An 11663-nucleotide genomic window follows, 5' to 3' on the forward strand; every position below is an offset into this window, starting at 1 on the left:
TCATTGATGACACGAGTGCTGATAGCGGATTGAATGCCAACGGAATTAAACAGAGAACAAGCAGAGGAACGGCTAGTCACAAGACAGAATTCAATGATGAGCGGGCGGACCTATTGGGGAGGTTAGATATTCGAGTCATAAATTGAGATTAGTACGTACCAGTCTCGAGCCTCCAGCTCCCTTGCCCATTTGGCAGAGATTTTGAGTCGCTCCCGCACACTCATTGCAGATAAGATGGGGTACTTTTCCTCTTCGGCAATTGGTAGAATGCTAGCGAACCACCAGGGGAAGCGGGCTGCATCTGTGGGAACAGGTCCATAAGCCAGCATGACGCGTGGATGGAGCCAAGGTGCTCCTGCTTGGCGCTGCCTGCGAATAAAATCTCTAGCTAGAATGAGGAGATCCTGAGTTGACATCGACTCCAATGGAGTTTCAGCATCTGCTCCTAGTGTCGGGTCAGGGATAGCAGAGGCTGCCGTTTCGGTCGCCTCAAGTCTTTCTTCCTCCGCTAGTGAGAGATCATCAACGCGCTCCGTTCTGGCAATATGGTAGCCATCCAGCTCGCCCGCCTCGAGCACCTTGAATCGCGATACACCTGTCGCTATCACGAGACTGCGCCCATCTGGAAGCAACTCATAGCGCTCAACCATTAAGAGTGTCCCATATTGCATGAAGGGCACGCTACCCAAACCGTCGCTTTGTGCGCGGCCGCGACGATTGTACATCACCATACCAAATTTGCCATCACCGCTGTCGACGACACGACGGATCATCAGTCGATACCGAGGCTCAAATATATGTAGGAATGTTGGCATTGTTGGGAAAGCCAACGTGCAAACGAAAAGTGGAAGGTTCATTTCATGGTCTCCTCCCATTTCTTCCTCTGCGAGAGCCTCTCTGCGAGCTGTGACCTGATCCCCAAAGAAATGGTCGATTATTCGTACGAGAGTGATGTTCAATGGCTCGGATTGTAAAGCAGCGGGCATCCCAACTTTGCGACGGCAAATTGGGCATAGGTCGGCATGATCCAGAACCCTTGCGACACATTTACGACAAAAGGTATGACCACAGGGAGTGGTCAGCGGATCTAATATAAGTGAATAGCAGACTTGGCAGTCCAGTTCGGTGCGAAGCTTGTCTCTGAGTTTCTGGAAGCGGATATTGTCTTGCTTTGTGGAACCTTCTTGCTCGACAGTGTCGTGAGACGCATTTCGGTCCTGGTATACAACGTCATATGCATTGTGTGGAAGCCGGCCCTCCCATGCCAATAGGTATAGAGCCTGTAGCCACCCAGGCTTGGTGATCTCGGCGCTGTGCAGCTCTGGAGACTTTGTGTCGGGCTGCTTGACTTTCCAGCGAACAACTCGTGCATCAGCAATTTGTGCATCACCTTGCTTATCTTGAGACTCCTGCTGGTTCTGCAACTCGGTTGATGGCGTTTCCCACGCCAGTTCTTCCTGAAAGATCCCCACGATATTGCACAGCACGACATCAACGCCGCAATCTCCGACGCAATGCTCCCCGATACAACTGTTCGTTCCCTCCCAATAGCATGTGAACCCCTCTTCTCGGCCCTCTGCAACTGGGTATGTGATGCCAACCCGGGGCCTGACTGGTGGGAGACAAGCGCGACACACAGAGTTGCCACATGGTAAACGGAGAGGCGTATGTAACGGATGCGAGCAGTGCTGGCATTGGATCAAGCGTACGACGAGGTGGGGGTCATCGGGACTGCGGGAACATGTTCCTCAGAGCCCACAACGTCCGAGATCTCAGGCGGAGCAAGGTTGGACATGTCGGAAATGTCAGCATCATCCTCCATGACTGAGGAGTATCGAGGGGAGTTGGGTCAAGCTGTCTCGGAGTGGGTCGGAGATCTAAGGTGGGTCCAACTTTAGATAATCGCGCAACTTCATCACTTCAACACTTTTCATCATGCAAGATGCAAGTAGACTTTGGAGAAATTTTTTGGCAGGATAAGCAACCAGGAGAGAATTTTTATTCATTTTGGCTGTCATAACTGAGATGCTTGAGCAGCGCAAAGGCTCTAAACCGGCCCCAAGGGAAAGAAGTGAATACTTGACCGTCTCTGGGTGAATTACCGAGGTTCGCATCTACCTAAACGCGCCTCTTTTAATCGTCGCCCATGTCGAACACCGGGCACAAGCGGAAAGTACTTAGTGTTTCCCCTGCCGCTTTCGCTCCCTGTGTCATATTCTCTCTTTATTCTCTAGGGTCATGCAAAGCATGTAATGTGATATCATTCATGTCTCATTTCCAAGATTCGCCGCCATAACAGGTACAGATGCATGAGTAAATAGAGGGGAAAGCCAGATTGCATTGCCAATTGCTTGTGATACCAACAAGTCCGAGTGTTCCGTCAATCGTTTGCAAATGAATTGGTGCATAGCATGGCGCACACCTGCGGTGATGCATTGCCAGGTGCAGCAAAGGAGAACGGTGAGAAGAAGGGGGAGCCCCGTGTGTGGGCTGTAGTGTGACTTAAGAAGAGGAGTCGGAGTCCGAGCTATCGGAGTCATCCTCGAGAACGATTCGCCGCATGACGCTCTTGTCGAAAAGGTCAAGGGCAAAGCGCCGCGCTGGCAGCCGGAAATGATGGCTCTCGAGAATGCAGAGGGCCTTGCGGAACAGATGTACTTGGAGGAATTTTTCTGGCTGCTTAGATTTGATGCTACGAATGGAGATGTCAGTCTTCTTTCAGAAAAACAATGATACGAGAGATAATACCTGTGCAGGTCTGCCGCTGATCGCTTGGATAGTACAGTGTTCCCCATGTCCACAATTAGTTTCAAGATCTTCTGATTGGTCTGATCCGAGTCAGTGGTAGCCTCCTTGAGTCTGTCCTGTGGTGTCCGTTTGGCCTCTGAATTGTAACCAGTGAAGAAGATCTGGATAGGTTAATAACCGTTGGAGTTTGCGGCAATGGAGAAAAATACATACAAGGAACAGAGTGCGGAAGTCAGTTGGAAGACAAAGACCCAGTGAGTCTCCATCGGAGTCGATAGCAGAGTCCCATCCCAGCTGCCGCATCGCCTCTAGCCCATGCATGCTACGAGATATCAAACCCAGGACGAAGAAAGCAGTGCCTCGCATGGTGAGAACACCAGCACTCTCCGCAATCTCCACGATTCGCTGCACAATTTCTGCTTCCAGGAAGGGCGCACCGAGCTCCATGGATCCAACATTGCCCACAGCCCAGAGACATCCCTTGACTTTAAGAAGCACCTCGGTGTCTTCCTCCTCCAGCCGGAAGTCCCGAATGGTCCACGCAAATTCATTGAAATGCCCGGACTGCTCCAGTAGTTTACAGCCCTCGGCTGTCCGAGCGAGCTCTCGGTAGAAATGAGGGGAACGACTCCCACGTCCTGCATATCCACTAAGTCTTCGGGTGCAAAGCTGTTACGTCGTGGCTGATCAACGTAGGCTCTAGACAGAGCTGCTTCGACAAGGGCGACATAGGAATCATTCCGGCCGAGGAACCAATCGTCCATCTCCTGTGTAATATAGTCAAGACCATCCAAATAATGGTAGCCGACGGATGTTGACAGAAAACGCAGGAGAAGCGGTGCACCGATCTCTCCGAGGTGATCCAAGGAGGGTCTACATTTGACCACAAACTCCAGGTAATCACGCTGGTTACATGCCTCTTCGAGGATCTTCACGGCGATCTGACAAACTGTGACATCCGGGTCATAAAGTTGAGTGACGAGGAGCTTTACGACCCATTCCGCGTTGGCAAGAGCAACATGTGGGCTGCTGGAAACGTCCCCCACGGCGTATTTTCGTAGCAGCTTGGTGGCAAATATTCGAATCTCCTTGGAGCCAATCGTAAGCGCCTTGGAAAGCATGACTCGCAGGTGACTTTCGCGACTGTAGTCCATGTTGCCAAGAAGCGTTTGGATAAGATCGTTCCGGTCTTGAAGCTCAATAATATGGTAGAACATGTTCAGCATATGCCATCTCTCCATCATGAGAAGCCCGTTCGCATCAGCACTCAGTGTTCCAAGCATCGCGAAATATCCTCCACTCAACGTGTTGGCCATTTGCTCACGCGAGAAGAGCGGTGAGGTAGATGTCAGTCCGCTCATGCGGTCAAGTTGGGCCAGGCACTCTGCTACTTGACGCAAGAACTTGTTCTCGGCCAGGTACTTGGTACCCTTGGGGGTCTGAACCAGGGTCCGCATTAACGCACAACCAGTTCGCACATAACGCTGGTTTGCCTTTGAAACTGAGATCATCGAGAATCGATACTTGAAGGGCCGGTAGAATCCAATAAGACGCTTCATGAACTTGGAACCTTTGATGGCCTCGTCCATGCGTTTGGGGTTTGTGAGAGGACCCTCGACGAGACGATGAATAAGGTCCCACTTCCATTTGAGGAAGTTGACAGTGTTCAACACATGAGTCTCCAAAATTGCGTTGCGGAATGTTTGCTCATCCATCGATGGGCTTAACTTGTCTTTGCCTTGTTCACCAGGCAGCAGAGAGAGTGAAATTTCGGCATCCATATAGCGACCTGGACTATTCGAGAGGGCTCCAGAGCGTGCCAGCGTTCGGTTGATGCTTTCAATTTGGAAGATGGTCGAAGTAGAGACGTCGTGATTTTCAAAATCATATTGAATTGCGGGAGGGAGAAGATGCGGAAGGACCTGAAGCTTGGCACTGACGCTTGATGGCAGTGAGTGATGGGCAAGTTTGAGTACCTCGGTCAAAAGAAGAGTGGCTTTTCGTCGAAGCGAAGGATCAGTCTCATCTTCAATGAGATGTGACAGGGCCTACGCCTGATTAGTTCCTGTGTTCGTCTAGTCTTCGAAATCTTGCGTACCTTTGGGAGCCCAGCCGTGATCAAAGCTGCCAGAATGAGAGTCGAGAAGTGTGCTGTGAGATCAACCCTGTTATTACTGGCCTCGGAGAACCCGCGGGCATGTTTCGATTCTGTGTCGGCGCGCAGGTTTGAGACTCTCCCATACGTCGTGAGTCTTCTACCCGCAAGAAATGAAGATGACCAAGAAGGAGGTTTTATCCGCAAAGCATCGAATAATAGCTCCATCAGGAGATCTCGAGCTTGGGGATCAGGGTAGTGGAGTGACTCAAGAAGCGACTTGAGCGGTTGCGCTCCGTTTCTTGCCAGGATTACCAGGCCAGGCCACGTTTTGAGCATTGCAGAGACAGCCCGCGCTGCGGACTTTAACCGACCATGGCGAAGAGAATCAGCCAACGAGTCGGTAAACGGAGCTAGAACGGCTTCTAATTCACACCCTTGCAAGTACTTCCGACTACGTGGCGTGTCCAGAACATGTAAGAAGCTCGAGATCAGACTCTCCGAAGCGCCAAACGTGCCTTCGGATAGAGCGTCATGCAACGCAGAAAATCCGCCTGCTGAAGCAACGAGCTCAGGATCTTTAACGAGCATCTCCGCAAGGGTCATAATAGAAATGTTTCGTAGACGGTCCTCATGATGTTCGGCGATAGAGACGATCGTACGCACAATAGCACGAGATATCTCCTTGACGCCGTCCTTGACATCGAGGAAAGCTCTCACGAACTTGAGAGCTTGCTCCCTTTCAATGCTGGCTTTGCTCTCCTTGACAAGAGACAGGATGACGAGCTCATCAGTATGTAATGCTCGAATTGTTTGGAGGGATTTTCGATCGGCTATAGCGTAACGTGTGAGCCGATAACCAGCAGCCACCACTTCTTTGCTATCGCTGAGAAGCATCACTTGGACGCGCAGACCAAACACGGGCCATGCAAGATCATATTTTAGAGTAGGATGCCGTTTGAAAAGTTCAACTAAATTGTTGGCGTGCTCGACGTAGAAATCGGGGGACATGCCCTCGATCTCCAAGGCCTGGAGTGTTTCGGTGAGAACATATGTCGGCGACTCCACGTCTCCCTCCTCCTGATGTTCCTGTTGTTCCTCATCGACGGGATCTGGAAATTTGTTGTTACGCGAGGGTGAACGCATAGGACTGCTTCGGAACAGACTTGAAATTCGACTGCGAGGGGGTGTTGTAGATGGCGCCTGCGCACGAAGCAGCTCCTCTTCCAGCTCATTTTGCAGCTGAACTAGCTTGCGATTGGAAGTACTCAATTCCAATTCCACTCGAATACGTTGTTCTTTCGTCTGCTTTGGAGGCTTTGCCAGCAGTGCCTCCAACATGTTTTCTGTTCCAGTCTTGATCTTCATCTCCTTCGCAATTTTGTCTCGAATCAACGCTTGTCGTTCTTCGGTCGTATTGAGGTCTTCTTCACCAATGGATCGGCTCGCTCGTCTCATGTAGGTACCGTCGGGGCGGGGTGTGATGTTCCGTGAATTCATGCTCTTGAGCTCCGCACTGAAGCTACCTGGCCCGCCAAGTGACGGGGCCAGCGACGCTCCTCGTCCACCCGTGGTTGCGCTCCCTCCAGATCCGGATCGTCCATTACGCCCTGATCTGGGGACTGTATCGTTCCAGCTCCCGTCTATCGAGCCACCGTCCTGGCTGAATGAAGAGCGTCCATCACCCAAAACGCGGTGTTGGGTGGACGCGGAAAACGCTGAGTTGTGTCCGGAAGCCATAGAGCTCCATTTAGCCTCGGGGCTATTCTATCACCTGTGGCAAATGTCCCGGAGGTCGAGCGTCTGCATTGGGGTAGGGGAGGGGGGATGTGGCCGGCGGAGCAAGGGCTCGAATATGGTGAAGGCGTAAGAGAGGGGGGCCTCCGCAGTCACGAGTCGCAGTCACAGTAATTATAGAGCAACAACAGGTGCCATCACAACTGATCAGGACTCAACAGAAGTAAGGCCCTACTAACTGACCAGCGCAGACGATCAGCGCGATTGTCGGCAGTCCCACCTCGCTCGATTCAGCCTGATCGCGAGAAACATGTGGATGACTAAGTTGCCCTTATCACCGTCTGGCCGGAAGAAGCGTTCATACAACGTACCTGCCTTGTAAATGTACCTATTTACTTCCCGGGGCCAACTTCAATATAATGTCAATCGTGTATTTTTGACATTCGCAAACACTGCTGAGAAGAACTTCATAAAAAGAGGGGCAGCCTCCATTCGTAGATATCGGTGTCATTTACAACCAAGACTATACCTCAGTCTCATCACCACCCTGAAAACTCCAGACAGAAAATTCCAGACATTGGATGTTTGCCTCACGCTTCCAGGCCTTTGATCAAAGATCTAATATATTATCGTAGCCAGTGATAATATGTTCATGCGAATGATTGACCGCAATTCTGGCCCGTGCGAGGTATCTCCTCAGAGACACGGTCAATCTTGTTGTACCTATTGCTAGGGGTAGCATATTTTGCAAAGTGACTTTGCCATATTTTGAGAATCTGCTTGCAATTCCCCAAAGCACATGACATGTCCACATGTTGGCGGGATCTGGCTTAAACTGAGACTGAGACGCTCAAACGTGCAAACTAGAAGTTCAACTAGGTCTTTCTGAAATCCTTTACTGAGTCGGCGATATACGTGCATCCTGGAAGAGATATCTGACTGGTCGTTAGAATTTGTGCCATATAATACCTGGCTATAACCAATAGTCTCTGGCCCTAGTGCGAGCTGGACTGATCTCTAGCCTCGTCCTAGACGACTAGCTTTAGGTCTCCTTTTGAGTGAGAGCACTTGCTGTGCAACAACTCATTCGACAATTAATTCTTCATGCGTCCACAATATATTGCGGGGTTCGACGTTTCAAGCATGCCCACATAAGGGAGGTAAGGAATGTAAATTCTGTATGAGACTTGATATGTCCACAGGGAGATCGATAAAGCATGAGTCCCATGGTAGGTGGAAAGGGGACTGAGCATGGGTCAAGAATGATGAGAGGGTACAAAGCGAGGCTTTTAGGAAGATTCATTCGAACTGAAACCCGGCTGCTTCTCGATCTATCCCGACTAGACTGCACGAATTTCCCGACACCAACCAACCGGCTGCAGCATCCATGCATATGACTTTCCTGAAAGACCCTGAAAGGCATAAGTGGGCTACGAGGAAAGGCTCTTATTCCTGAAATTTAGGATGCTTTGTATGTGATTCGCCCCGGCCTACGTCGCGGACAAGCACTGGGCATTCATGTGTAACGGGAAGGACAAGACATTGAAAGGAGATTAAATGCTTTGACAACTCATAATGCGCGAAATGAACTATAGACGTAAAGTGAAGATTGTATCTGTACCTAGGTGCAACGTGGATATTTGGATTAATGTAGAAAAATCCGCTGAAGTAAAGATAGGATATCCTTCAAACATGCCGATCGCACCTCATCGGTATTCAACAGCGGAAAGAAGAACCGTCATCTCGAGTCTCTGGCCCCTAGCCTATCATACAGTGATACAACCCCAATGAGGAAAATTTGAACGAAAGAAAAAATCATATATCATACAGCTCTGTTACCTAGGTGACTCAAGGTTTGTTGGTTGTCTTCTCCAGGATCGTCTTCATCATTTCGTTTCCAAGCTTCGAGGCCTCAGCAAAGCGAGGGGCGAAGTACGATGCAATCCGCTCGAAGCGATCACGGTAGGACTCAAAATCACCGAAGGAGACGCAATCAGACCATGCCTAGATAAGCGAGATTATATCAGCCCCTGGACTCGGAAGATGGGGCTTGTCCATGAAACATTGGGTGGAACGTACACGCGCAGCAAAGGTAAACTCTAGATCGTCTGAACGGAAGTTGTGGTCGTCTATCGCAGTGTCCAACGCTTCGTCGAGAAGCTCAGGGTTGCGGAATAAGTATTCAGTCACACCCAGCCACAGGCGGAACAGCTATTCGTGTAAGAAGTTAAGCCTTTTCGAAGAAATTAAGGACTCCACGAGGCTGGTCGACTTACCGGCGTTGAACAGATCATATGATCGTAGGGAACGATGCCAAGCTTGGACCAGCAGTCGACAATGGCGAGCAGACTCAGATGGCTGTTCGGGGGAGCCTTCTCGCGGGACTTGTTGGATAGAGAGAACTGATCGAGCACCTCATCCTTCAATAGAAGATCCTGACTGGTCGTGCCCTCCCTGAAAACGGAGGCACCGGCAGCCTTTACCCTCCGCTTGAGTTCTGCCCGGTCACCACTGATCATGAGCTTGTATAGTTCGGTAACTGATTCGGCATACTGGCGAATCTGTTGCTTGGCGGCAGGGTTGAGGATGGCAAGGCCGGCGTAGACGTGCCATTTGTTGGAGTAAATGCGCAAGGTGATGTTGATCTTGACATTCTCAATGCCACCAACCCACCGTGAGTGCTCCCAGGGAAACTGATCGTTTGCCTGCCATGCAGTTCCCATACTCAGAAAAGCAGCATGGGTAACTGCCTGGGTATCGGCGGTGATACGATCGTGCATCTCACCGGTGAGATAGACATGCTTCGAACCAAAGGAGGAGAGGATCCGATCGACGAATTGAAGGCTTTCATTGGAGGCACGGTGTTGGATCAGGACCTAGACGACGCACATTATTCAGGGATGGGCCGGGCTTGCATGAAATCGAATGTGGCGTCCTACCAGTGGCTGTCCTTTCGGGTTGACCTTGGGCCCGTGCAGCGAATGGCATGATACGATCTCTACATCCTGCGGCAGGTGCTTTTCAAATGCTGCAAGTTCCGGGGCCTTGCAGGACGTTTGACCACCGACGATCGCGCCGACCTTGGTAGCTTTGAATTTGCGGCGAGACGAGTCAGATATACTGGTCACGGGGAATGGCCACAGCCTTCAAATAGGTTTTAGACATACAGGGCCCATACTGTGCCACGACACGGTCGATAACGCCGGCCTCTACACTGTAAATGATAAAATCGCTAAGTCTGGAAACGAGATGGCCATTCGGGAATATGGTGACTCCTTGCTATATATACGAATGAGTTTCTGGGCGATGTGGCCCTGGCGGGAGACGTACTTGAGAAGCGAACTCTTGTTGGAGAGATTCATAATTCTCAGGTCTATCACACGCATTGATTCTTGAAGAAGCAAGATATTGTTAGTAAAAGTATATTCATTCCAAATGCTTCGAGAAGATCAGTTACGTTGTGACCTGTTGGATTCACTGATTAGCATATGTTCCGAAGAGCAATGGTAAAGCGAAGACAGAATGGTTGAGTTTGAAGATTTTCAGACAAGAAATTTAAGGTAGCGAGGGTTTCACATCATCGACAGTCCGGAGATCAACAGCCGCCAGAATGGTTAGGCAATCTTACCCCGGACCATACTCGAGCCAAATGCACTCAAGTCATCATTCGAAATGGGGGTTTAAAAGCAGTAAAGAAAAGAAAGGATTTGAAGCTTACCTTCTCGTACATCACTGATGCAGGTCGACAACAGAGAACAAGGTCGCAAGTTACCTCCAGCCAGCATCACTCAGGCGCTGGGCATACATCTTGCCCATATCGCCCATGCCAATAATGCCAATCGAGGCATCCTCTTTGGTGCGTCCCATTCCGGCAGTGACTCACGCGCACGATTCGAGCAGATAGTGCCTAGCTCTCGCAAATGATGGCTAAGGGCGGGTTAGTATCTGAGACAGTGTCTTCTTGGACTTCAAGCCCCAGCTTTCCACTGGGTACTTTGACTTCTGGAAGATCAATGGCAATACTGAGAACGTGCAGGTAACGGGCGATGGAAGAAAATTTAAATAGGCGAGCAAAAGAGCTTCCCTCACCGCCTGCGGGCCGACCGCGATTCCGGACTCTTCAAGCCTCAGGCAACTCGCTTACTATTCTCCCAGCTCAGCCAATCATAGCCGGTATCTCGCTAGGGCACACACCCACTTTTTCGATCCAAGATCAATCGCCTCGAGTTGATTTCTTCTCTTCCATATTCCATCCACTAACCCCCAAAACACCACAGTCGCAATGGCCCCTACCAAGAAGGCTCCCGCCGCCAAGGAGAACGTCTCCCTCGGCCCCCTCGCCGGTGATGGTATGTTGCACTGATTGTTCTTGAATGTGGAAAAAAATCCTCGTGATTATGAGGCTGACCAGAATCTCATGGAACAGGCAAGCTCGTTTTCGGCGTTGCCCGCATCTTCGCCTCCTTCAACGATACCTTCGTTCACGTCACCGATCTTTCGTACGTTCCTTACAATTGCTCCTGAACCTCCACGCGCTCAAGCGATTCTTTGGGTTTCAAGAGCCGCAGCGGGGTGTTCAACAATTGAGTCTGAATCACATTTGCTGACAATATTCCTTCTTCACAGCGGCCGTGAAACCATCACCCGTGTTACCGGTGGTATGAAGGTCAAGGCTGACCGTGACGAGTCCTCCCCTACGCCGCCATGTTGGCTGCCCAGGACGTCGCTGCCCGCTGCAAGGAGCTTGGCATCAACGCTCTGCACATCAAGATCCGTGCCACCGGTGGTAACGGCACCAAGACCCCCGGTCCCGGTGCCCAGTCTGCCCTCCGTGCCCTCGCCCGTGCTGGTATGCGCATTGGCCGCATTGAGGATGTCACCCCCACCCCCTCCGACTCTACTCGTCGCAAGGGTGGTCGCCGTGGTCGCCGTCTGTAGACGTGTGCGGGTGTCTCTCATGTCCTACTGCGACTCTGCTTCGTGGATGGATTGGAGGCTACCAGCAGGGTCTACTACCTGCAAATGTGGATGGAATAAACGCGAGGAACGGCCTTTATCGCCTGGTCTTCAGATATTTCAATGC

General features: G+C 50.8%; 4 protein-coding genes across 4 annotated transcripts; all 4 read right to left on the reverse strand.

The window, feature by feature from the left end:
- Positions 1-76: 76 nt before the first annotated feature.
- On the reverse strand, positions 77-1822 carry N7477_008660 (uncharacterized protein; the record flags this gene model as incomplete). Its single annotated transcript, XM_056970323.1, has 3 exons — positions 77-110; positions 160-1608; positions 1710-1822. The coding sequence occupies 3 exons, from the start codon at positions 1820-1822 to the stop codon at positions 77-79; spliced, it is 1596 nt and encodes a 531-aa protein (XP_056820355.1).
- A 680-nt stretch (positions 1823-2502) lies between these two features.
- On the reverse strand, positions 2503-6583 carry N7477_008661 (putative cytosolic regulator Pianissimo; the record flags this gene model as incomplete). Its single annotated transcript, XM_056970324.1, has 5 exons — positions 2503-2692; positions 2749-2909; positions 2962-3333; positions 3384-4796; positions 4847-6583. The coding sequence occupies 5 exons, from the start codon at positions 6581-6583 to the stop codon at positions 2503-2505; spliced, it is 3873 nt and encodes a 1290-aa protein (XP_056820356.1).
- Positions 6584-8428: 1845 nt separating this feature from the next.
- Positions 8429-10447, reverse strand: N7477_008662 (prephenate dehydrogenase (NADP(+)); the record flags this gene model as incomplete). Its single annotated transcript, XM_056970325.1, has 7 exons — positions 8429-8584; positions 8660-8791; positions 8857-9456; positions 9520-9668; positions 9748-9859; positions 9911-9953; positions 10353-10447. The coding sequence occupies 7 exons, from the start codon at positions 10445-10447 to the stop codon at positions 8429-8431; spliced, it is 1287 nt and encodes a 428-aa protein (XP_056820357.1).
- Positions 10448-11200: 753 nt separating this feature from the next.
- On the reverse strand, positions 11201-11539 carry N7477_008663 (uncharacterized protein; the record flags this gene model as incomplete). The annotated part of the gene is made up of 1 exon (XM_056970326.1): positions 11201-11539. The coding sequence occupies one exon, from the start codon at positions 11537-11539 to the stop codon at positions 11201-11203; it is 339 nt and encodes a 112-aa protein (XP_056820358.1).
- Between the last annotated feature and the right edge of the window lie 124 nt (positions 11540-11663).

Source organism: Penicillium maclennaniae, assembly GCF_028827695.1.
Source record: "Penicillium maclennaniae strain IBT 15551 chromosome Unknown utg000007l:1.0-4884863.0:1.0-4888362.0, whole genome shotgun sequence".
Lineage (NCBI taxonomy): Eukaryota > Fungi > Ascomycota > Eurotiomycetes > Eurotiales > Aspergillaceae > Penicillium > Penicillium maclennaniae.